The following is a 24,457-nucleotide window of genomic DNA, read 5'->3' as shown; positions in this document are numbered from 1 at the left end:
TTATTTGTCCCCTTTTGAATTCTGAATTTTTTCATCTCTTTGCCACTGGATATGATCAGAATTTCATGTAGGTCTTTCTGGCATATAAAGAGAGTCAGATCGAACAAATAGACCGTTGCTTTTTTTTTTTTTTTAAATGAACAGAGTAATCCAATAAGCAGTGCTCCAGGTGAAAAAGTAATTGCCGCCTTAATTTAATTAGTTCAGTTACAGAGATAACTGGGAGCCTTTGTGTGAGCACTTCACTAAATAATCAGGCTGATTTGGGCCAGACCTGCCCTATGTAAATCTAACAAATTGGGCTTTCTTCATCACAGTTAAGTTCCCATCATACAGATCATAGAGGTGTGTCATGCTCATCCAAAAGACATTTCTGAAAAAAAAATGCATAGATGGCTCTCAGTCTGGAAAAAGTTACAAAATTATATCTAAAGCTCTGGGGCTCCATCACCACAGTCAGAGACATAATCTTAAATGGAGAAGATTTTGGACAATAATGAATCTTTCCAAGGGTGGCTGGCCTGTCAGAATCACTCTGGGAAGGTAGCATAAGGCTATCCAGGAAGTCACAAAGAACCCTAGAAATCTGTCTCCTTGGCTATAGTCAGTATTCATGGCTCCATCTTCCAAACGTACTGGGTAAAAATAACACCCGTGGGTGAAAGCCACTGTTTATTAAGTTTGATGCTTGTTTGATGCTTGTTTCAGAAAGCATCTGCGTGGCCCTCTATAGTTCTGAAGAAATTTTTCTTTGGACAAATGAATCAGAAGGCGAATTTGGGAGGGAGGGTGTTGCCTGGATGTTGTTATGTCTGACAGAAACCAAACATTGCATTCACAATCTCATACCAACTGTCGAGTATGGAGACACTAACATGATATTGGGATGCTCTGCTGCTTCAGTGGGTGATTTGCCATGGTTGAAGAAATCACAATTCAGCATTTTAACCAGATAATTTTATAGAAGACTGTCAGCCCATTTGTCCATCAGCTAAAACTAAAGTGTAGGTGGGTCCCAAACATACAGATACATTTACAAGAAGATGGATGAAAAAAGTACAAATAAAGTTTTTTTAAAGGCTCAGATCAAAATTTGATAGAAGTGTAGTACGACTTCAACAAGCACTTCATGTTAGAAAATTTCAGTTGCTACTGAATTGAAGTAGTGCACCATGGAGGAACGGGACATTCCTACCCAACGTTGGGAGAGACTACTCACTGAATGTAAAGTTGTGATTGGCAGATCACATTTTGGATGACTGTTTATGAAATAACCAAAACAAGCATCAAACTTTGGTCCTGTTGTTCACACAGATTCATATATCAGTGGGACTCCCACGAAGCTTTGAATTCAGTGGCAAAGATATGCAAAAATTCTAAAAATCCAAAAGAGGGTGATTATGTTTTATAATACTATAGAAAAAATGTTGTTTGGTACTATCTGAAAATACAGGAATGCAATATATTGATTGTCTCTGGGTATCCTTGTTTCATTTAAAGTTGAAGTTTATACCCAACTTCAGGAATGAGCTGAAAAGATTGACTTTGCAGAAAAAAATGTTTTGAGGGCACCTGAATTTCAGACAAGACTATCCAGTCTGTCTAGAAACAATAGCACTGATGACCTGTTTACTTGTAATCCAATTCAGTGTATAAAACTTTTAAGTGTCCTACATTATGCTTCTCTATGGAACATCTATTCCCTATTAATAATCTGGCTATTATGACTAAATGTGTGAAGGTTTCGAGCTTAATTGGCTTACTCCCCAGTTAGATGTAAAATATTTTCGGGATATTTCAAAGCTGATATAATAATTGCACCACATTTCCTTGTCAGCTGAAAATTAGATGTGAACCCTTCATTACTTTGTGACATTTTAAATAGTCCTTAAAAACAATTGCTCTTTTGTGATTTTTTAAAATATGTATCTATCTTCTCTCAATCTCTCTCAAGATATTTAGAATTAGATTTTGATCTGGAAAATCTGACTAGGGCTAAATTAAGCAACTATCAATAGCTGTTTATTTTATATAAAAGGATATCAGTGCATATACAAAAATATTGATATGCTTTCTTTCATATTAGGTAAAGGGGAAAGATGGGATAGGTGCTGTCATGGATTCCATGGAATTGGAACGACAACGAGGGATCACTATTCAGTCTGCTGCAACATACACCATGTGGAAAGGCACAAATATTAATATAATTGATACCCCAGGTAGTGTTGTCCTTGCATACCATATTCAGTTTTCCACATGTATCATTTCTATCTACTGTAAAAAAGGTACCTGTTTTATACTTAAAAATCTAGTTTGTGATCTTTTTTTCAGCTGTTTAGCAAATAGGATTGGCAGTATGAGACTTCACAAGTAGACTGTTATTAAGCAGAATTCTTCTAAATAAATATATAAAGTAGAACTTGAACTAGCCCTGTTTTTATTCATTTCAGTTTCTATTGCCTAGCTCACCAGTCACAGAAAGCCTCATTGTGGTAGATTTGTATGGCCATCGTGTCATTCAGCAACCCTTCTCAATCTGATGTCCTTCAAGGATTCACCCAGACTGCTGGCTGAGAATTTAAGAATTGTGGTCTAGACAGTGTGATGTAATGGTTAAGATATTGCCTAGGAGCAGAGAGACCCAGGTTCTACTCCATTCTTAGACACAGATGCTCACTAGGTGACTTTGGGCCAGTCACACACCTTCAGTCCAACCTACCTCACAAAGTTATTGTAGGAAAAAAATAGGAAGAAATGCTATGTATGTTTTCTTGAGTTCCTCAGTGAAAGGTGGAATAGAAGTCTAATAAATAAATGTATGTATTTAAAGAGCATCAGTTTGGAGCAGTTATGTCAAAGGGATTCATTTGACTGTTTCCACTGAAATTCTTACTAATTTTATTCTAATGAGTATGAATGATCACATGCTGGCATGCAATTGTGTGTTTAGATTTAGGTCTTTCTCAGTTTTACTCAGTGTATCTATGCTCCCTTTTCCCAGAAGCACTAATGTATCTTTTTCATTGAAAATTAGAATTTGCATGTATTATTATTATTATTATTATTATTATTATTATTACTATTTTGCCTGGCAGTGGCTGTTTAATCCCCTAAAAGCCTGAGATATGTTATGCTTAGGAAAAGATTTGCTAATGGCTCTTTTCTGAGGTTAAAGACGAGTGGGTATGTAGCTGTAAGTTATGTTCAAATCTCCGCTCTGCTGTGAGGCTCACTTAGATCTGTCCTAGTTGGTCTCTGTCTCTCAGCCTGTCTCCCAAGGGTACTGTGAAGATACATTGGGTAAAAAGAGCCAGGTGTGCCAACTTAAGTTCTTTAATTAATTAAATCCCTAACATCTTCTAATTTAAGTTTTACTTTATATGTTTCTGACTCTTCACATTATAAGGATTGTGTTTTTATTATCACATTTGCTTTCAAATGGACTTTTATTTCTTATTTCTTTCCCCCCATGTTTGGTGCATTACCAGAATATGATTTTCATCTCAAAAGATATATTTTCTGCTAAATTAAAATCTGCTGTTAGTCGAGTATGGTTTTATGTAAGTTTTTTGGAGACTTCATTAGTGACATACTAATTGTTTTTGCTTGCCATTTCTGCAAGCCATGTAGAATGGGAAATGTAGTGTGAATTCAGTAACAGCAGGGAATCTTAAGCTAGTTTAAAACTTTCATACAATTACCTCACTTTCAGGGCATGTTGATTTCACAATAGAAGTAGAAAGGTCACTGAGAGTTCTTGATGGAGCCGTTCTCGTCATGTGTGCTGTTGGAGGGGTTCAGTGCCAGACAATGACAGTGAACAAACAAATGAAGCGATACGGTGTTCCGTTCTTGACCTTTATCAATAAATTGGATCGCACGGGCTCAAATCCAAACAGAGCAATACAACAACTAAGGTATGAGCTTCTCAATTTAAATACATCTTACCCATCTGTCCACTTTTCTGCAACCAGAAAGGCTAATTATCAATCCCCAAAGATCAGTCTTTATAACCTGTCCAACTCAAAATCTTTTTGTATCTAGTGTTGCCATTTTGCACAGTGGTTCACTGATCCTGGGTGCCCATGTCTCTCTTTGGCAACCATGGCTAATATTTTCCTGATAAATGAACACATTCATAAGAATACTACCATCAAACTGGTATTGTTATCAGCAACCACCACCAGGGATGCAGACCCTAACTCAGTAAATATAAATATGTGTGATTAGTGAAGGGGTGACATTAGTTCTGACTTTGCTCTGCTGATGTGTTTCATGTCTATTTTGGATACCAGAAATAATGATCCTCATTGTCTGAATCTATGCCCTGGACCTATATGGATCATGAACGTGAACAGTTAGTAGTAATGAAATTCGTCAACTATCAGCCTTTGAAATGGATATATTAAAGAGAGGCAAGATTGTATCTTATGATTCCATATGGTCTAGGTTCAGTTTGTTGAACCTGAAAAATTGAATGATAGTGATCTAATTTAAAAGTTTAGTATAATCTTTGAATTTGATTAGCTTGGTATTTTTATTATTACTTTTCTCTTTTTGTCTATTTGTAATGGTGTTTTTTCAGTTCCTTTTATTTTTTTCTTATGTCTCTTTGTTCTTTTATAGTCCTTTTTAGTTTAGTTTAGATTTTCTTTGCTATTTTAGCAAAAAATTTTGCTAAAATATATATAGCATATTCTCATTTATTAATTGTACATAATTAATATGGATTTTTTAAAGAAAATGTAATGCCTATAAAACTCAGTAAAAATATGAATAACGCCCCCCCTCACCTCCCAAAATAAGTCAGTGGTTCCTAGAGGGATAGAGACAGAGGCTTAACATATGTAGTGTGAGTTTTGGGTTGATTAGTCATTGACAAAATTAAAATGATTGAATTTGACTTGTGAGCTGCCTTCTCAAAAGGCCAGTAGGTAAAGTGGTTAGATATCACTGTCCATTTGTATCAAGCTATTGTAACTCCCAGTAAGTTAATGCAGAAATGATTTCTTCACTATAGTGTACAAATAATTTAACTATAAAATATGAAAAAACCTAAAGCCAGCTGCTTAATTTCACTATATAAATCTGTTATCAGAGAATTATTCTGAATTAGCGATCAGTAAACACAGTCATTATGATGTCAATTGGACAAAAAGGTAGCTCTCTCTGAGACCAGGAACTTTTCTATGAATAAAAATGTAGTTTCTCTAGTTTTGCCAAGGCTGTTTGCCATCCAGAACTTAAAACCCAGCACAAAAACATAAATCATGTAAAGAAGTAATACTGCTGATGATCACCTGAAACAAATGCCACAGAATCAGAATGTAATGAAAGCATCCTAAACTTCTCAGCCATGATGTGACCTGTGATGGTTGCATTGTCTGAAACTTAGAGTCATTGAGAGTTGGGCAGCATGCAAGTTTAATAAATTATTATTATTATTATTATTAGTGGTAGTAGTAGTAGTAATAGTATTTGCTTATCTCACTCTTACCAGTTCCACCAATAGGTGATTATTTTTTTTGAATAAAAAATTGTAAACATTTAGAATGTTCTGTCAGTCAAGAATTTTGCAGATATTTAAGAATTTAAATGTATCTTGTTTCAGTCTTAAAATTAAAGCCTATTAGCCTTTGCATATATAATATCCTCCTAAATATGATGTCACAAACTCTTAATTCACACCAAATATGCAGAAATTGTACCAGATCGGCAGGGGAAGATTGTGCTCAGCTGCAGTCAATGGCTAGAGAACAGAAGTCATGATGGAGAAGTCAGAGATTATCTCTACCATTTTCATCTTCAAGTTTAGATTCTTTGCAGAGATCCACAATCATTCTCCCAGGGGGCTCTCAAGGGGCTTATAATGGGAGAAATGGATATCATGGCTTTTATAGTTGTGGTTTGTATAGAAATTGTATATATTTTTAATTTTTACAGAACCAAGCTGAAGCAGAATGCTGCTTTTATTCAGATTCCTATGGGACTGGAAGGGCAATTCAAAGGAATTGTTGATTTAATTGAAGAAAAAGCTATATACTTTGAAGGTGACTTTGGGTAAGGTGCTAAAATCTCCTAGTGCAAACAGACTTTATCTCTGGATCATGCTCTGGGGATAGGGTTTTACTTCTAGAAGTAAACTTCAGTAATTTTGGTTATTCATGAAAGACAAGCTAGGAATAGCACAGCCATAATATTTCTTATCTCTTAACCATAATGTATTATCTGGGTTCACATACTGTGTAGAGCTATAATGTAATTTGTTTGGCTTTGCCTTAATATAAACATGAATCCAGATACTGTGATTTCTACATGGGGGTTTATACCTTAAGATTGAGCATGAAACTTGTTGCTGTGATGATTAAAACAAACTGTATGTTAGACTGAACCTGCCTGTTCTTCCTCCTGTCTACCTCTCATTGTGAATTTCTTATGTTGATCTTAACCATCATAAGAGGCTGTATTGGAACCCTCCATGTATAACCAACACAAACAAGGAGTCTCATCTTAATCCTATTTTGAAGTGTGTTAGAAAGTCTCTGTTAGAAAGCTCCTGTTTGTATTATTCTGTTTAAATTTAGTATGGGTATAATGATTTTATTTGGATTTCGCATTAAACCCTATTTTAGCATGGTATAATTGAGCCATAGTAAAGCTAGTAGTTATGTGCTTCCCATTTCCTTTCCCATTGGGAAAGAATTTGAGATAATCTCAAAAGCTTTAAGTTACCTTATCACATTGTTTATGCTGGCTAATTGGTTAACTGTGGCTAGTTTTAAACAAACCAAAATTAATATTAAAGTTCTGGATTTGAACAATGCAATAAACCATGTTTAGCAAAAACAAATAATTCCAGATTCTTCCTCCTTGAAAGAGGGATATGAACCCAAGGCATGGCTCATTATGTAGTTTGACCCCTGTTAATATAAGCCTTCATGTCATTTATCTTTTGAAAAGTGAAAAATTGGAGGGTAAAATTGGAGGGCAGATTATCCCATGTTCTAAATGTCTTAATTATAATAGATTGGTGCATTGCATCCACGCTGGCTTCCAGGACTGTATGTCTTACTAATTAAATACTGGATTTGGATACTCATTCATGATTTCTTTTTTACTGGCTAACAAAAAAGCTGCAGGAAACCAGAAGAGCAAAGCAGCTGGAGCATTTAGAAATGAGTTTGCAGATCTAAGGCTCCATATTCATTTCTTTAGATAAAATCAACATAGATTGTATGGCTGTAGATTTGTATAGCTGATAATTTATGAAATCACATTCATAATGTTAGAATTCCATAAAATTCTAGGGACTGTAAATCTTTTCAAGCCAGCTGTCCAAAATACCAGGTTGTATGAGTGAAGCTGAATATTGATGAGCTTTTTATATTTCCTGTTTCTCTAGCGAGATTGTTAAATATGATGACATCCCTTCTGAGTTCAGAGCAGAGTCCACAGATCGTCGCCAGGAACTGATTGAATGTGTTGCAAACATAGATGAAAAACTTGGAGAGCTTTTTCTTGAAGAGAAGATCCCAACAGTGACTGATTTGAAAGTAAGAGAATGTAATCATTCGTTTCTTTCTGAAAACTTACCAAAGGCATTTGGAGTAAGTTTTCCTACTATTAGTGTTCGTTCGTTCATTCATTCATTTGTTTAGTTGCTTCCGACTCTTCGTGACTTCATGGACCAGCCCACGCCAGAGCTTCCTGTCAGTCGTCAACACCCCCAGCTCCCCCAGGGACGAGTCCGTCACCTCTAGAATATCATTCATCCACCTTGCCCTTGGTCGGCCCCTCTTCCTTTTGCCCTCCACTCTCCCTAGCATCAGCATTTTCTCCAGGGTGTCCTGTCTTCTCATTATGTGGCCAAAGTATTTCAGTTTTGCCTTTAATATCATTCCCTCAAGTGAGCAGTCTGGCTTTATTTCCTGGAGGATGGACTGGTTTGATCTTCTTGCAGTCCAAGGCACTCTCAGAATTTTCCTCCAACACCACAGTCCCAAAGCATCTATCTTCCTTCTCTCAGCCTTCCTTATGGTCCAGCTCTCACAGTCATATGTTACTACGGGGAACACTATTGCTTTAACTATGCGGGCCTTTGTTGTTAGTGTGATGTCTCTGCTCTTAACTATTTTATCGAGATTTCTTATTGCTCTTCTCCAAGGATTGTCTTCTGATTTCCTGACTGCAGTCAGCATCTGCAGTAATCTTCACACCTAGAAATACAAAGTCTTTCACTGCTTCTACATTTTCTCCATTTGCCAGTTATCAATCAAGCTGGTTGCCATAACCTTGGTTTTTTTGAGGTTTAGCTGCAAGCCAACTTTTGCACTTTCTTCTTTCACCTTCATCATAAGGCTCCTCAGTTCCTCTTCGCTTTCAGCCATCAAAGTGGTATCATCTGCATATCTGAGATTGTTAATGTTTCTTCCAGCAATTTTAACTCCAGCCTTGGATTCCTCAAGCCCAGCATGTCACATGATGTGTTCTGCATACAAGTTGAATAAGTAGGGTGAGAGTATACAGCCCTGCCGTACTCCTTTCCCAATCTTAAACCAGTCCGTTGTTCCGTGGTCTGTTCTTACTGTTGCTACTTGGTCGTTATACAGATTCTTCAGGAGGCATACAAGATGACTTGGTATCCCCATACCACTAAGAACTTGCCACAATTTGTTATGGTCCACACAAAGGCTTTAGAATAGTCAATAAAACAGAAATAGATATTTTTCTGAAACTCCCTGGCTTTTTCCATTATCCATCGGATATTGACAATTTGGTCCCTAGTTCCTCCACCTTTTCTAAACCCAGCTTGTACATCTGGCAATTCTCGCTCCATGAATTGCTGAAGTCTACCTTGCAGGATCTTGAGCATTACCTTACTGGCATGTGAAATAAGTGCCACTGTTCAATAGTTTGAACATTCTTTAGTGTTTCCCTTTTTTGGTATGGGAATATAAGTTGATTTTTTCCAATCTGATGGCCATTCTTGTGTTTTCCAAATTTGCTGGCATATAGCATGCATTACCTTGACAGCATCATCTTGCAAGACTTTGAACAGTTCAGCTGGGATGCCGTCGTGTCCTGCTGCCTTGTTATTAGCAATGCTTCTTAAGGCCCACTCAACCTCACTCTTCAGGATGTCTGGCTCTAGCTCACTGACCACACTGTCAAAGCTATCCCCAATATTGTTATCCTTCCTATACAGGTCTTCCGTATATTCTTGCCACCTTTTCTTGATCTCTTCTTCTTCTGTTAGGTCCTTGCCATCTTTGTTTTTCATCATACCCATTTTGGCCTGGAATTTACCTCTGATGGTTCTAATTTTCTGGAAGAGGTCTCTTGTCCTTCCTATTCTATTGTCTTCTTCCACTTCCACACATTGCTTGTTTAAAAGTAATTCCTTATCTCTTCTGGCTAACCTCTGGAATTTTGCATTTAATTGGGCATATCTCCCCCTATCACTGTTGCCTTTTGCTTTCCTTCTTTCTTGGGCTACTACTAGTGTCTCAGCAGACAGCCATTTTGCCTTCTTGGTTTTCTCTTTCTTTGGGATGTATTTTGTTGCCGCCTCTTGAACAATGTTGCGGACTTCTGTCCATAGTTCTTCCGGGACCCTATCTACTAAGTCCAGTCCCTTAAATCGATTCTTCACCTCCACTGCATATTCCTTAGGAATATTAGTGAGCTCATATCGAGCTGATCTGTGGGTCTTCCCTAATCTCTTTAGTCTGATCCTAAGTTGTGCAAGAAGAAGTTCGTGATCTGAACGGCAGTCAGCTCCAGGTCTTGTTTTTACCGACTGTATAGATGTCCGCCACCTTTGGCTGCAAAGGATGTAGTCAATCTGATTTCGGTGTTGTCCATCTGGTGAAGTCCATGTATAAAGCCGTCTCTTAGGTTGTTGGAAGAGAGTGTTTGTTATGCAGAGTGAGTTGTCTTGGCAAAATTCTGTCAGCCTACGTCCTGCTTCGTTTTGTTCTCCCAGGCCATGCTTACCTGTAATTCCAGGTGTCATTTGACTGCCCACCTTAGCATTCCAGTCTCCCGTGATGGAGGTGTGTTGTCCAGTAGGTGCTGCAGATCCTCATAGAACTGCTCTACTTCAGCTTCTTCAGCATCTGTGGTTGGGGCGTATATTTGGATCACTGTGATGTTAGATGGCTTGCCCTGAATTCGAATTGAGATCATTCTATCATTTTTTGGATTGTATCTAAGCACTGCTTTAGCCACTTTACTATTAATTATGAAAGCTACTCCATTTCTTCTGTGGTCCCCTTCTCCACAGTAGTAGATCTGGTGGTCATTTGATGTGAAGTGGCCCATTCCAGTCCATTTCAGTTCACTGACGCCCAAAATGTCTATCTTTAATCTTGACATCTCACCAATAACCACATCCAATTTGCCCTGGCTCATAGATCTTACATTCCAGGTTCCAATGGTGTGTTGATCCTTAGAACATTGGATTCGCCGTTCACCACCAGCACCGTTGGCCGCTAGCCGTCCTTTCGGCTTTGAGCTAGCTGCGTCATCACGTCTGGGGCTAGTTGAACTCATCCTCTGTTCCTCCCCAGTAGCATTTTGACCACCTTCCGACCTGGGGGTCTCATCTTCCGATGGTATCTCTGGTTGTACTGATCCATTTAGTTTTCATGGCAAGAATACTGGGGTGGGTTGCCATTACCTTCCCCAGGGATCGCATTTAGTCTGACCTCTCTGTCATGACCTTCCTGTCTTGGGTGGCCCTTCACGGTTTAGCTCATGGCATCATTGAGGTGCTCAAGCTCCAGCACCACGACAAGGTAACGATCCTTTGCTCAAGACTATTATGCATACACAAAAGCAAAACAGAATGAGAACTTTCATGGGATTATTGAAGAATAAGAACTTTGTAATAAAAATGATTTCATACTCTACAATTTATGCAACTTTAATGCTTTGTAAAACATAGTGATAACATAGAGCAATTTGAGTATTTGAAGTATTTGTACTTCATCTCAGTAATATTTGAATCATTACAGATACACTGATACCATTCTCAAATAACTGTAGTGATAAAGTTTGGAGAATTCTGATTCACTGGTTGTGAGACTCTCCTGGTCTCTGCTGCTGGTGATTCCAGGCATTTGGTTGCCATCTAGAGAAGCATTCCTTCTTTCTTAAAGCAAAACAAAAACCCAAACAGTGGTAGTTTTCTTGATCTTGAAACATAACAATAGAGATAGTAATAACAATTCAGTATAAAGCCATCTGAAAATTTACAAGATAGTTGAGTTTCTAAGCACTCTTCATCAGGCACAAGCAAATTCTTATGGAGCAAAGTTGACAGGAGGATGATAGGAAGGAAGAAGGAAAATTTGGGTATGTTTGAGCTATGTCTGGACTAGGTTATATTTTTATATGGAGTAGAGAGCCATGATACTTACTATCTACAGAGGCAGTGTTGAATTACACCAGGGACTCTGAAATTGGGTGCATCCAGGGCCAGGCATAAAATCCTTCCACCCATGCTATCATTTGGCAAATATGCCAAGATTCCCCTAACTCAGCACACTTGCCCTTATGACTCTGGGGAGATTGCGACAATTGAACATGTCCTTTTTTATTGTAACTTTTAGAAGGATCTTCAAAAGGACATCAATACCTCTCTTTTACTAAGTATACCTGGGAGAAGGGATGATTTTTACACCTACCTTTTACTCTCTGACTCAAACACAGAACCACCTACATAGTAGCCAAATTTATTGTTTCAGTGGTTAAAATGAGGCAACAACTAATATCAAATATAGCAGGACAATCTTTTATTTTTCCTTTTCTTCTCTTTGATTTTATCTGGTTATGTATCTATTGCTGATCTCTGATTGCAAATGAAGAATCTGAATGGATTGGTCAGAGATCATGGGTTGCCTGCAGCTAGTCCCAGATTCAATCCAGGTATCTTTAGACTGTCAAGGCTGAGAAGGGCTTCTGCTTCACTCCTTGGATTTCTGTTAGCAGTACTGACTATATGGGCCAAATGCAAATTTTGAATAGAGAATAGGCTTTGTTCACCAATGATCAGACTTGGGAAATTCATTTGCTTTGGAGCAGAACCTTGAGTTATATAGAAAACATAAGAATTTTTAAAATATTATTTTAAATTCCTGAAACTTGAATGGTGGTTTTCTGAGGCAGCCAGCCCTAAAAATATGTAAGATTGTCTAGTGCTTAGAACAACAGCTGCCAGTGTAGTTTTTGTGGAATCCAAGCATGTCTCCCTTGCTTACCAGTTACAATCTCTGTCTGGCACCCCTCTATCCAGTTGTGTATACCACCCTGAAATTCCATTCAAAGACAGGATATTAATGCAATAGGTGATGGTGATAATACGTTGTTGCACTTACGTTGGTGATACCCAGTGATATTCCCACACAGACCCTCCAGTTCCTTATTTCTCTACTGTTGGTATTTTCTATCTGCCAACTTCAGTTTAGTCTCTTTCACTTCCTTTTGAGGAAATAATTATCTGACTTAGCTTCAGCTATAAGTTAAAGTTGCCCAGGTAGACCATAAATTGCCCAACCAGCAAGAGGAAACATGACTGGACTGATATTCAGAAGTTAAGATTTCAAGTTCAACACTTCTCTTGCAGGATAATTGTGATGGTATATATGTAAGAGAGAACTTCTAAAATTCTGGAAAATTTTAGCCAAGAAGTTATGACTACTGGCTTTTAATACTGTAGGAGGCTGATATAGCCAGCTTCCATTTGTTACTGCTTTGTATGTAGAAATATCATATTTCATTACTTTTAAGAGCTGAATTAATTTTCAGTGTTAGAAATGATATGTGTCTGCAATATCTTTCTCATGACACTTTGCTGCTATCTGGGGAAGCATTAAACTTTTGCGAGAAGTCATTAATAGCCACAAATGACTGGAAGGGAAGGAAGCTGACTGAAGGAAATCAGCTGTTTAGTGTGATAGACAAGGTTGTGACAGATCTTAGAGGTTATCATTTCCACTCTTTCTTTCCTGTCTAATGTGTATAGGTGTGATATTGGGACTTAAATATCTGCATTTGTTTCCCAGCAAATACCTAATGTTCTGTTGAAAGACTATTTTACTGCAGGTTTACTTGCAGGTAAAAATCCTTGATAGTTTATTCAGTTGCTTCCCTCTTGTGCATAAATTCAGGAATGATAAATGTAAATGGAATCTGTGTCACTGCAGCTGAACTCATTTAGTCTAGGACTGGATTTGGCTTGAAGACTTGCTGAGGCTGGAAAATTCAGGCTCTCGTATTTGGAAGTCATCTGCTGTTATCCTCCTTAGAATTTGATGACTTGTAGTCTGGGAAACTGCTGCATGCTGGTGGTTATGCAATAGTTTGCTGCTTGATTCTATCTCTCAAATGACAATTAAGAGGTCAATATCCCTGTTCAGTGCTCTTATATAATCATTTGGTACCAAGGGTCGTATTACTCCGGGATTTCTGTTGGAGGATTAATTTGGAATCGCCACCTCAGTTGCCACTTTGGAGAGTTACTTTGAGTAACTTGATATTTGTATACTTTGAATATCCAACAGAAATATGTACTGCCTCATCTTGAATATTTTACTTTAGAAGTAACTACTTGAGTTCAGTAAAATATTCATTGGACTGAAGCCTTTCATCTTTATTTGGGAAATGTCCACCCCATTCACTAAATTGCTTGTGCCTTTTCAGCTATGCAAAACTAAAACCAGTAGGCAAACTAAAATAGGATGGATCATCTTCAGCCTATTTGAATCCTAAACATGTTTTGCTTCTTCACATAATGCATAGTTAGCTTGTAGAATTCATTACTACAAATACAGAAATGGATGTTTTGCTTAGGTTACATTAAAAAGAGTTTAGATAATTTTATGGAGACTAAATGCCTGTGAATTTAGATGCAAAATGAGTCACCCAAGTATCAATTTCTACAAACTCAGGTAACTTTGTAAGTACTCAGGATTATATAAATTTGTGAATTACATAATTTCAATTCTAAGCATGGGATCGGTAAGAGCCTGTGAACTTCCATGTTGCACAGAATGTTGAACTGCCTGTTGAGGATGAAAAAATAAAATAGGAAGGCACCAAGGAAAGGCAAGAGTGAAAAAATGGAATTGTCCTGTGTTGGTTTAAAACAAGATGTTCTACCATTCTTCAGCATGTAGGCATTTTTCAGAAGGAAGAAAAGAAAAAAGAATACCAGTTTCCATTTCCTTCTTTCCAGAGTCATCACTGCTGATTTGGTGGTGGTAGCCATTATCTTGAGTCCTGACATTAGAATGCTATCTTATATAATTAATACTTCTTATTGAGTGTATTTTCAGCTCTGATTAGTAATTGCTCTCCATTACTTAAGTAGAGTTTTTTCATCACCTGATGCTTGCTGTTTTTAGTACAGCTATGGCCAGAATAGGACCATATGTCTCATCTTCCATCCTAGCTGAAACCTTTAGCAGGATTGCTCCTCTTGGGGGCTAGAGACAATATAAATGTATTTTGCTATGGCTTCTGCTTGTCTATTTCTGTTGCCTGTGTGCTATAATAGAACTTCCACATTCATATGCCTTATAATGCTTGCAACAAAAACAAAGCAAAATTATGGCCTTTGTGCTGTATTTATACTGTAAACTGCAGCATCTTGGTGAGCACTGTGGGATATAGGGAGGTAACTTAGATAATTCTTTAGAATCCAGGAGCATTTCCTAGTTTATGCAGGTGTTTCTTTGAGCCCAGTTTATTAAAATAAAAATGTACATTATTTTAGCCTGAGTTTTGAAGCATTGTAGCAATCTATACTTATTGGATGAAAAATACTTGTTAAAATCAGCAGGCAGTTGAATCCTCTGGCAGATGCAGTAATCCTCTGGCAGATGCAATAGTCCAGCACAGCACATAACAAAGCTAGTTAATTTTACATTGTTCAATAGTTATGAGAAAGACCAAAAATTGGCTTGTTTAATCTAATTTGTGCCAAGTGATTAATGTTTACACTGTGGCAGGCAGCCAGATCATGATCTAAAGTATCTTTATGGAGAAACATGCTGGATATTTCTTACATTATTTTTAGCAGCTGTCACAGGAGGTGGCAACACCAAAACAGTCTTGGTTGATCTCTAAAAGCTAAGCAAGATGGGGCCTGGTTAGTACATTGTTGGGAGACCACCAGGAATTTTCAGGGCTATAGACTAAACTGGAAGGTAAAAAAAATAAAATATGAGATGAAGTCAGTGGAAAACCACTTCTGCATTACTGCCAGGCAAGCAACATTGCCACTTAGTCATCAGAAACCAAGGTCTGCTTGCTCATTAAAGATCAAATGCTTTAATTACTGGCTTTTTGTTGCTATTAAAAAAATTGCTGCTGAAATGAAAGTCTGGCTGATGTGCCACACCTAGAGAAGGCAGGTAACGAAAGTAACTTGTCAAAATATAAGGGCAAGGATGGGTAGGAAGTTGAAACCGCTGGAACAGGAACAGATTTTTCTAGTTAGCAGAGCTGTGGCTCTTTTGTATATGTCATATGCAAGGGACAAAAAGAGATTTGAAACTAAAGAATTTAACCTGGACTTTTTAAGAGTTAGCTTTCACAGTCAGAGGAGAATAACCTGATATCTGATATATCTGTTATCAGAACAGATGGAAAATCAGGCCTCCCACCCAAAAGAGAGGCCATCTGACCCCTTGCATACCTCACACAGGAGAAGGAGATGCAACTGCCCAGAGTCATACTCTGAGTGAGATGGGTGGTGAATAAATTTGATATATAAAATAAAATAATCTGTACATTTATCTCACTATAAACAGGTCTTGCATTTGATATATAGGAGTCATTGGAATTCTTCTGTAACAGCTTCTTATCCTTTCAACAAATGAAGTATCTACCAGAACTTCCTGGTTTCTTGTGTTCCTGTTTAATTGGTTCTCATCTATTCTGTCAGGAGAAGCTTGAGAAGGTTTTAGATTCTTACAAGTAGATGTGAAAAGGGTAATAGGTGTGTTCTGAATAAACTTAGTTACATCTTGAGAAAAAAAATCTCAGGGATGTTTTTCTGTTTTTGTTAAGTTTTTAAAATGAACATACTGTATGCCCAGTTTAAAAGATATCAGACTTATTGCCACTATGGTAAATGAAGCAACAGTTCTTCTATATTATTCATAAGCCAAGAAGCAGATTTTTAATTTGGTGGGACAAGTGGCCTATCTATTTTTAATGCAAAAAGTTCTTAATAATGGAGTATAAATGTTCTGGTACTTCCTAGCTTGCAGTCAGAAGAACAATACTCAATAAGACCTTCACACCTGTACTGGTTGGAAGTGCCCTGAAGAATAAAGGGGTGCAACCTCTGTTGGATGCTGTTCTATCATATCTCCCAAATCCATCAGAAGTACAGAATTATGCATTATTCAACCAGGAGTAAGTACTAAGAATGAATGGGGGAAGGAAATGTCTTCTCTTTCTTGACATGGTTCCCCTTCAGATGTGATTGCATGGTTGGGAATCTGGGAACTTGTAATTCTGGCTCATCTGGGAGAGTATCAGATTATGGAAAGCTGATCTAGTTTTGGTAGACCTTTTCCTAAACAGAGGAACGTCACCACCAATGACTTTATACCACTGTTCCTTGGAGATGACAGGACATAATGAAGAACTGGATAGTGCAGTTTGCTTTCTTCTAGGATTTGAACTAGGTTATATAACTAGGATTTGAACTAGCTTATATAACTGCTTATATTAAAATATATTACTCCAATTATCATTGTAAAGAATCCTGAAATGGCTTACAAATCCAACTATTTTCCTACTCTACATATGTTTTGGTGAAATGCCATTGAATTTTAAGTCAGTGTTAGGGCACTAATTCTCCTGGTGACAATGATTTGATGGCTTAAAGAAGCTAAACTTTTTTCCTGATAATGAAGAAATAGGCAGATGTTTGGAGCTAGTAATGTTTTATAAAACACTGTCTATTTCCTCAGGGTCTATGAATTCCATCTCATATAGAACTGCTTATTGCAATTTTTTGGTTTACAAAAACATTTTCTTTGAATGACTTGCATAGAGGCATAACCATTTTATGATATCCCAGGCATCTTTACAGAACACCCTGCACTGGGAAATGCTTGAAAATCGACAGCATGATATGGTCTTGACTCTAGCAGCTGCTCAAAGACTAAGAAAAAAAGTCATAAGGAGTCTGAAGTTCCAGTCAGTACTGCAGTACCTAGTCCTTGCTTCTGTTAAACATAAAACTTAATCATACATGAGATATATCCTTAGATGTGTGGTATTGTGTAATTTCTTGCCTATAGGTAGATGGACAAGCCTGGGATATAGTTTAGCAGGAAATAAGGAAAGTCATGGATTTATCACACCATGTTTTTTTTAAAGTAAATTTGAGATCCATTAGCATTGTGGCTAAATCTAAAGCATGTTGTTGACTGATTCTTTAAAGTGTACCCAATTTAAAACTGAAATGTCTACTACCAAAAGAAAAACTATGTAAGTTTCACCTGGAAAGCCCAGCCAAAATACTGTGAAATATGCCTCATGCTAGGTATAACTATAAAATCATCTCCTGAGCTAATAGATACATTAGTGTAGCCTATAGGTGGCAAACAAATCAAAAACTGGATTGCTGATGGTTACTGTGCTAAGTGATAAATTAGGGAATATGGTTGAATGGAGCTTCAGATTTGATTTGATTGAGAATGTGCAGGAAGGTAAATGCAGCACTTATCTGTGATTCATTAAAGCAGCATGCTGTGGCTTCTGCTGCAGCTGTATCCTCCCAGAAACAGATGCAGCTGCTTTAATGAGTGACAGACGTGTTGCATTTACACTCCCATGTGATTTGAAGCAGCTTTTCTGAATCAAATCAAAAGCATTGCACAATCCATTCAAACAGCCATGTCATTTGCAGTTACAGTGGTAGCTAGTTTAGATTAAGCTTTTTATAATAGTTCATCATTGGCCAAGAGAGTAGGTCACATTAAACCTCCCTGTGGTGGTGGTTTTTTTCATGTGTTACAGCATAAACATAGGACTTTTGTAGAGGCATTTAAGATAACCTTATGAAGACATTGTTTTCTGGGCCATCTCCAGAACACTGGCTTTGTAGCCTTTCACAGTTCTTTCAAATGCAAAATCTGTCAGACACCAGAATAAGTGGCAGTATTACCTGTTGACAATGCTCCTGCCATACCATCTTCAGCTCTCTTACGCTACTATTGTCCACCTCCACAGGACTTGGCAGTGCAAGCTGCATAGTGCTTGAATGCTAGTTCTTCATCTCACATAAGTCTTCAGAGCTTGTGATAATGAGCATTGTTACTATGTACAGTGAAGCTCCACAACAAGAACAGATTGATAAATACTTTTAGAATATTAACATTTAAACTAAACTTTATTTTGCTGAAGGGATATGCTGGAAAAATCCAGGATTTTGTTAGGATCTGCCAGAGATGATTCCCTGCCATTTTTGGGCCTGGCATTCAAACTTGAGGTAAGTTTATTTTTTTATTTAACAAAATATTTGCAATTACTGAAAAGATATTTCCTCTGTGAAAATCAGAGTGTGGCCATTACACTGAGTAGACTTTTAAGGATATATTACGTTGCTTTGAGGGGAAATCTTACAACTTTTTTTTACCCCTTGAGCTTTTGTTTTCTGCTATTTCCAGGCTGGACGTTTTGGGCAGCTGACATATGTTCGTGTTTATCAAGGGATGCTAAAGAAAGGTAGCTATATCTATAACACCAGGACTAAGAAAAAGGTACGGGTACAAAGATTTGCCCGCATGCACGCGGACAAGCTGGAGGTGAGTGAGGTGTTAGGACAGGCCATTTCCAATTCATGCAGCCTTTTTTTCAGCAAGTGAACTCTTCTCCTTCATCTGAAGATATAAATCATCCAGTCTGTATCAAAGCAGGAGTGTTGAAGAGAAGGATTTTCTAGTCAAATATGGTGGTAAGAGTCCCTTATCTGCACAATGGGGACTACTTTCATATAATACTGACCTTATGTTTTCTTTTCTAACTATAATGGGATATTCTGTTTTCAGTTTCTCCTCTGCTCAAATCTGTCATACAGCAATGAACAGCATTTGCCCTTGGGGGGTGAGAACAACTTGGCTTCTCATGCCTCCTGCACCCTCATTTTGGCTGTGATCAAAAGAATGGACACCTCCCTTTTCTGAGCTGTTCCCATGGTGTCAGTAGCATAATATTTTGCATATATACTGTGGGCAAAAGGGATTCAGAAATGTAAAAACCTAAAGGAAGCTGCATTATGTGTAAAATTCTTTGGCTCTGACTTGCGTATCTGCTTTGTTGGTACTTTGGTTCTTCTCCATGGAGAGGAATGGTTCAATGACACTTTATTTCTCAGTTGAATAGAGGAGGAGGAGATGGTTCATCAGAGAGTTGGCAAGAACTTCAAGGTTATTTATTTAACGCAGCTTCCTGCTGCTGTAGAAAATCAGCTGCTGCTTCATCTCTGATCATCCTGTTTTTTTCAAGGGGAATTCATCACTTTCCAAGACAGTCTGTTCCACTGTCCTTTCTCCATTCAAAATATGGATAAGTTGCCTATCTAGAGTGTGGGCCCTTGAAGATCTAATGAAAAAAATATCATCCAGCTTGGCTCATTCTGTTGTGCCCTGTGCTTCCCCCACCCCTGATCTGTGCCAGTATGTTCTCCCCATTCCCTTCTCTGTAGCTCCCATTTTCTTTGCAAATCAAATGAATGGAACAGCTTTCAAGAAATAGCAGAAGTCTCTTGAAATCCAAGGCAGTTTTCATCTAAATACCTTTAAAAGGAAAAGGAAAGAGGAACATTTAAGTGGATAAAGGAGCGTAAATGTTAACTTAAGAAGCATCTTGTACTTTAGTCAGTACAAACAGAATCCACAATTCTTCACCTTAATTTGTCACCAAATAGAACTCTCTCCTAATTTAGTTCAGTTTGAAGACTCTGCTTCAGGAATGAGGGATGGTAATTAACACCTTCCTTGATATATTTCTCCTTGTGTAAACGATCAGCTTTTCATCCTCCTGGGAGCTGCTTACCCTCAAACTTAACAGGGAAGTCTATCATATTGTTACATAAGTTAATAGGTTTTTATTAAACTTTAGAGATCTCAGCCTATGTGCACCAATGTGCCTGAGGCAACCAACATAGGCACCTGCCAACCTTTCCTGCCTACCTGACCTCTTTCAGAAGGATACTTTTTCCCCAAAAAAATGAGAAATGGAAGGGTGACATGCTGCCAAGCTGTTCCAATCTCCAATATCCTCTTTCCCTGTGTTTCCTTGTTTTCAAAATGCCTCTAGACATCATGTGAATCCCATTGACAGTCTTAGAAAATAGAAATAGCAGGCACTGGTGCCTAATACTGTGTTCTGAAATGTCCACAATTGCTTAGAAAATTTTTGAAAGGTTGAGCAGGGGTGTAGCAAGAGAATATTCTTGAAACTAAAGGAGACAGTGGGAGTGATGGGATGCCTTGGGATAGGTATGTGGCTATATATTTCTTTTTAAAAACCTATGGTATCTATGGTGTGTATCTGGTAATATTGGTCTTCTATAACATTGATAGTTTGCTCCCTGTGAAGTGGTACAATATTTTGCTTTATTTTGTGAATGCAGATAGGTGATTTGACATGTGAGCTGAGACTTGACTTCTACCTTATATTTAGTTTGTTGTGCAAATTGGTTTTTGTAGTCTTATGAGCTTGTCTTCTAGTAAACAGATGATTTATGATTGGCTGCAGATACCATGGCAGCCAGTTTGTGAACAGGCCACCATCTTAAAAAGGTACTTTTTAAGACTGCCCATGACAGGGTTTCAACATTTGTAATGTATCCACTAGCCAAAAAACATTGGGATTCTCTGATACAGCAGTACACTGTTCCATTGCTCTTGAGAAACAATGCACTTATTTATGCAAACATATTTAGAATTCTGAATTTTTATTTTATGTTTAATATTTTTATATACATGCACTAAAGTTAGCTGAGCCTGCTTCTGTTTAGTAAAATTATACTTTGCCAATATTATCTCTTGCCAAATACTATAAAAAGTATCTAAAACATTGTTTCACTTTGCTAGGATGTGGAAGAGGTTTATGCAGGTGATATCTGTGCATTTTTTGGCATTGAATGTGCTAGCGGAGATACATTCTCAGAGAAAGTGAATATTGACCTTTCTATGGTAAGTTCTTAACTGTTGCAGCTTTTTTTATTTAATTCTTTTAAGTTTTGTCCCAGTTTTTCTCTTTTATACTGTATAAATGTGAATTTTCCAAGAGATTTTGAACATTTCAGATGTATTGTATAGGTGTACACACGTGTGTCCGTGTGTGTGTGTATATATATATGTCTCCCCTCTAGTAGTCCATGCAACATGCATGTGTATGTGTGTATGTGCATTTATCTATTAAAATATTAGCCTGTTTTATACAAACTTTTGAAAACATAAGGCATAATGTATTAAGCTTATAGAAATAGAAGTTCTGCACTCTTGTAGAATAGGAAGCATGAGAAGAAACAAATCATGCAATGAATCTTGCTTGTGATTTGTCTTAAAAAGAGAGTCATAATGGTGTGTAGATGTTAAGGTATTAGGACCAGGGAGGCCCAAGTTGAAATCCACCCTCAATCAAGGAAGTTCACTGGATGACTTTGGACCAACCACTCATAGGATTGTTGTAAGAGATGGAGGAAGTTCCTTCTTGAGTTCCTGGAGGAAAAGTAGGGTGTACCTCTATCAGACAGATATAAAAATTGATATAAACGATGCTTTATATATAAGTTAATCTGACTTTCTCTGAAAGGGAAGTATTTGGATAGCCTGTTTCAGGAAACACTCCCAAGGTTTGGGAAGAGGCCTGAGAGTTCTTTCTCTCAGCTCCTTGTGAAAATAGGAATGAGTAAACAAGGGAAATCTCACAATATTATGCTTACAGTATTATTCTTAGCTTGTTTCACCTTTCCCAGTATAATGAAGGAAGTTGGGAAATAAAGGCCTGGGGTTTGCTCCCAGTGTCCCTTTTCTCCCTCTCCCCGAGCCGTAAGTAAATTCTAATAAATACGCATTACTGACACAATCCCTGGAGGAGGTGGAACTAATTCATATCTGACAGCAATTGAAATCTTTTCTGAACTCTCTTAAACCAGTTAGGTTTGCCACCATTATCAGCATATGTTCAGTTAATACCAGCTCCCTCAAAAGCATAAAAAATAACATTTCCTATGAGTTGAGTTTTATTCCTGGTGACTAACCAATAGGTTACACAGCTATAATTACAATTGGGAGTGGGGGCAGAAGAGGAGAGAATATTGTTTCCTAGCTGCAAGCACTGTTCTATATTCAGTTCTTAAATATAACAGTAATTCCATCATTAACTCATATATGCTGCAGATTTACAACAAAACTTATGGTTAGTCATGAATGTCCCTGATTCTGCAAATTGCTGTCCCGTATTTCTCTCCAGTGGCTGCCACAGACTTGTTTTAAGAAAAAAATCTGTGTCCTTGATAATGAGAAACTAACCTAAAATAATCTATGGCTAGTTTTAAATTTAGTTGGTTGTTGATGGATACAAACTACATGCAAACCTTAAATGTCAGTGGCAGCCCATAGAGTGGATCTGTTCAGGCACATTCATGGCCAACTATAAACTAGTATCTGAAAACATTCATTCTCTTCATGTTTGCCATAATTTAAAGCTCTTGAGGTTTTTTAATTAGAGTTTCTCATTTCCCCCCCAAAAGTCTACAGATCAGGATTTGATCCTGTAATGCAAGTGTGATAGAACTCCAGGTCACACCACCAATATAGCTGAATTTCAGCAGCATGATTTCAGGTTTTTAGGAGTTATGTAATGTTTGGAATAGGAGCAGTTTGCATCCTAGAAGCCTCTCACCTTAGCCTCCCCAAAGCACAGATGAAAATAATTAGCCCCATTGTTTCCAGTAACAATATAGAATCATCAGATGGCCCCCAACTCTTCAAACATTGCATAGTCCTGCAATAATAGGAAACTAACACTGGAAGTTTTGAATTATAGGGAATGCAGGGAGATACTATAGTGACATTCTGTTCTAATAACTATAGCTTGTTAGGGCGACATGGGGATGAAACTTTTTAAGGAAAATGCATATTTATCATAAAATGCCTTCTGAATGGATCATGTGTCTTTTCAGCTTTCATTAATTTGTTTTTAATCTTTGCCTATCAGCAGAGATGACTTTTGGACCATTTATATTGAGAAATTATTTGTTTGTATGGATTTTCTTTATAGGAACCCATTCATGTACCTGATCCTGTTGTTTCTATAACAATGAAGCCATCCAACAAGGTAGGAGTCTGAAGTAAAAAAAACTGATGGAATAAATTATATGATTTGATTGGGGCTTTTTGATGGTTAAGGGTACATTTGCACTTCTGCCATTAAAGAATAATTGAAAGATATTTCAATACAGAAGCTCCTTTTCTGCTACTGTAAACATTTGATAGGCTTGATGTCTTAACTCTCACTATGAAATGAGAATTTTTGTTTGTCATTCCTAATCATGTTCCAAGGTAAGTTAACATGACCCTGAGTGAGAAGTTCTCCATTTGTGATACTCTGTAGCATGTTTATGCCCTCCTCCAGAAGGATAAGTCTTGATTAAAACTCAGCTTTTTGAATTATCAATTATTCAATTAATGGGAAAATGTGAATTTATTCTTTTGGATTTTGTATTGAAGAGGAGTGGTTATTTGCATAAGGGAGACTGATGGCTTCCCGAGGCACTGCCTCACAGATAACCAGACGCACTTATCAGTTGAGATTGCTGCTGCTGTGTTGGCTTTCTGCTGTGCAGTGGCTTCTCTGCCTGAGCTCCTTGAGACTACAGCTAGGCTGGTGGTGAAATTTCTCATACTCATGGGGTTGGGAGACTTTACCTGCCCATGCTTGGTGCAGAATTTGAAGCAGCTTGGGACTTCATAGCCAGCATGACAACCATGAACCTCACCAAGGCCATCAAGATTGTCACATACTAGATCTGTTTTTTGTCACCATTTGGAATGAGCAGATGATGATAGTCCTGGATTGGACTGCTCCTCATTGGCCTTTCCTTTTTTATGCCAATCTCTGGATCCTTTTGGTTTACTGAACAGCTCTTGGAAAGGAAGTAACAGAAGAGATGCCTAGAGCATTGCTGGAGAAAGATTAGGAACAAGTCTGACTGGATATGTAAATTAAGGGATTAAGGACTAGGTTGCAGTGATAAGAGCAACAAACTGTAAAGTTTTCTACTATTATGTCCACAGAATGCTTTGCAGCAGCCCTGTTTAGGGTGACCCAAACAATCTTAGGGAAGGAGGAATCAGAGGAACATTTCAAGGGTTCCTGGATTATGCTAGGCACTTCCAAACTGGATTTCAGCTGGACA

General features: G+C 37.7%; 1 protein-coding gene across 1 annotated transcript in view; it reads left to right on the top strand.

Annotated features, from left to right (window-relative positions):
* GFM1 (G elongation factor mitochondrial 1) overlaps nucleotides 1-24,457 on the top strand; it is a 49,240-nt gene that overhangs the window by 4,329 nt on the left and 20,454 nt on the right. Inside the window, exons 3-11 of the mRNA XM_063306509.1 lie at nucleotides 2,087-2,219; nucleotides 3,713-3,917; nucleotides 5,944-6,060; nucleotides 7,403-7,553; nucleotides 16,274-16,428; nucleotides 18,433-18,517; nucleotides 18,696-18,833; nucleotides 21,126-21,227; nucleotides 23,320-23,376. Of these exons, the coding sequence (XP_063162579.1) occupies nucleotides 2,087-2,219; nucleotides 3,713-3,917; nucleotides 5,944-6,060; nucleotides 7,403-7,553; nucleotides 16,274-16,428; nucleotides 18,433-18,517; nucleotides 18,696-18,833; nucleotides 21,126-21,227; nucleotides 23,320-23,376 (1,143 nt within the window). The remainder of the gene's footprint in view (nucleotides 1-2,086; nucleotides 2,220-3,712; nucleotides 3,918-5,943; nucleotides 6,061-7,402; nucleotides 7,554-16,273; nucleotides 16,429-18,432; nucleotides 18,518-18,695; nucleotides 18,834-21,125; nucleotides 21,228-23,319; nucleotides 23,377-24,457) is intronic.

This window comes from Candoia aspera, chromosome 6 (genome assembly GCF_035149785.1).
Source record: "Candoia aspera isolate rCanAsp1 chromosome 6, rCanAsp1.hap2, whole genome shotgun sequence".
NCBI lineage: Eukaryota > Metazoa > Chordata > Lepidosauria > Squamata > Boidae > Candoia > Candoia aspera.
The sequence above is the reverse complement of the archived record's forward strand: the minus strand, read 5'-3'. Positions and strand labels throughout refer to the sequence as shown.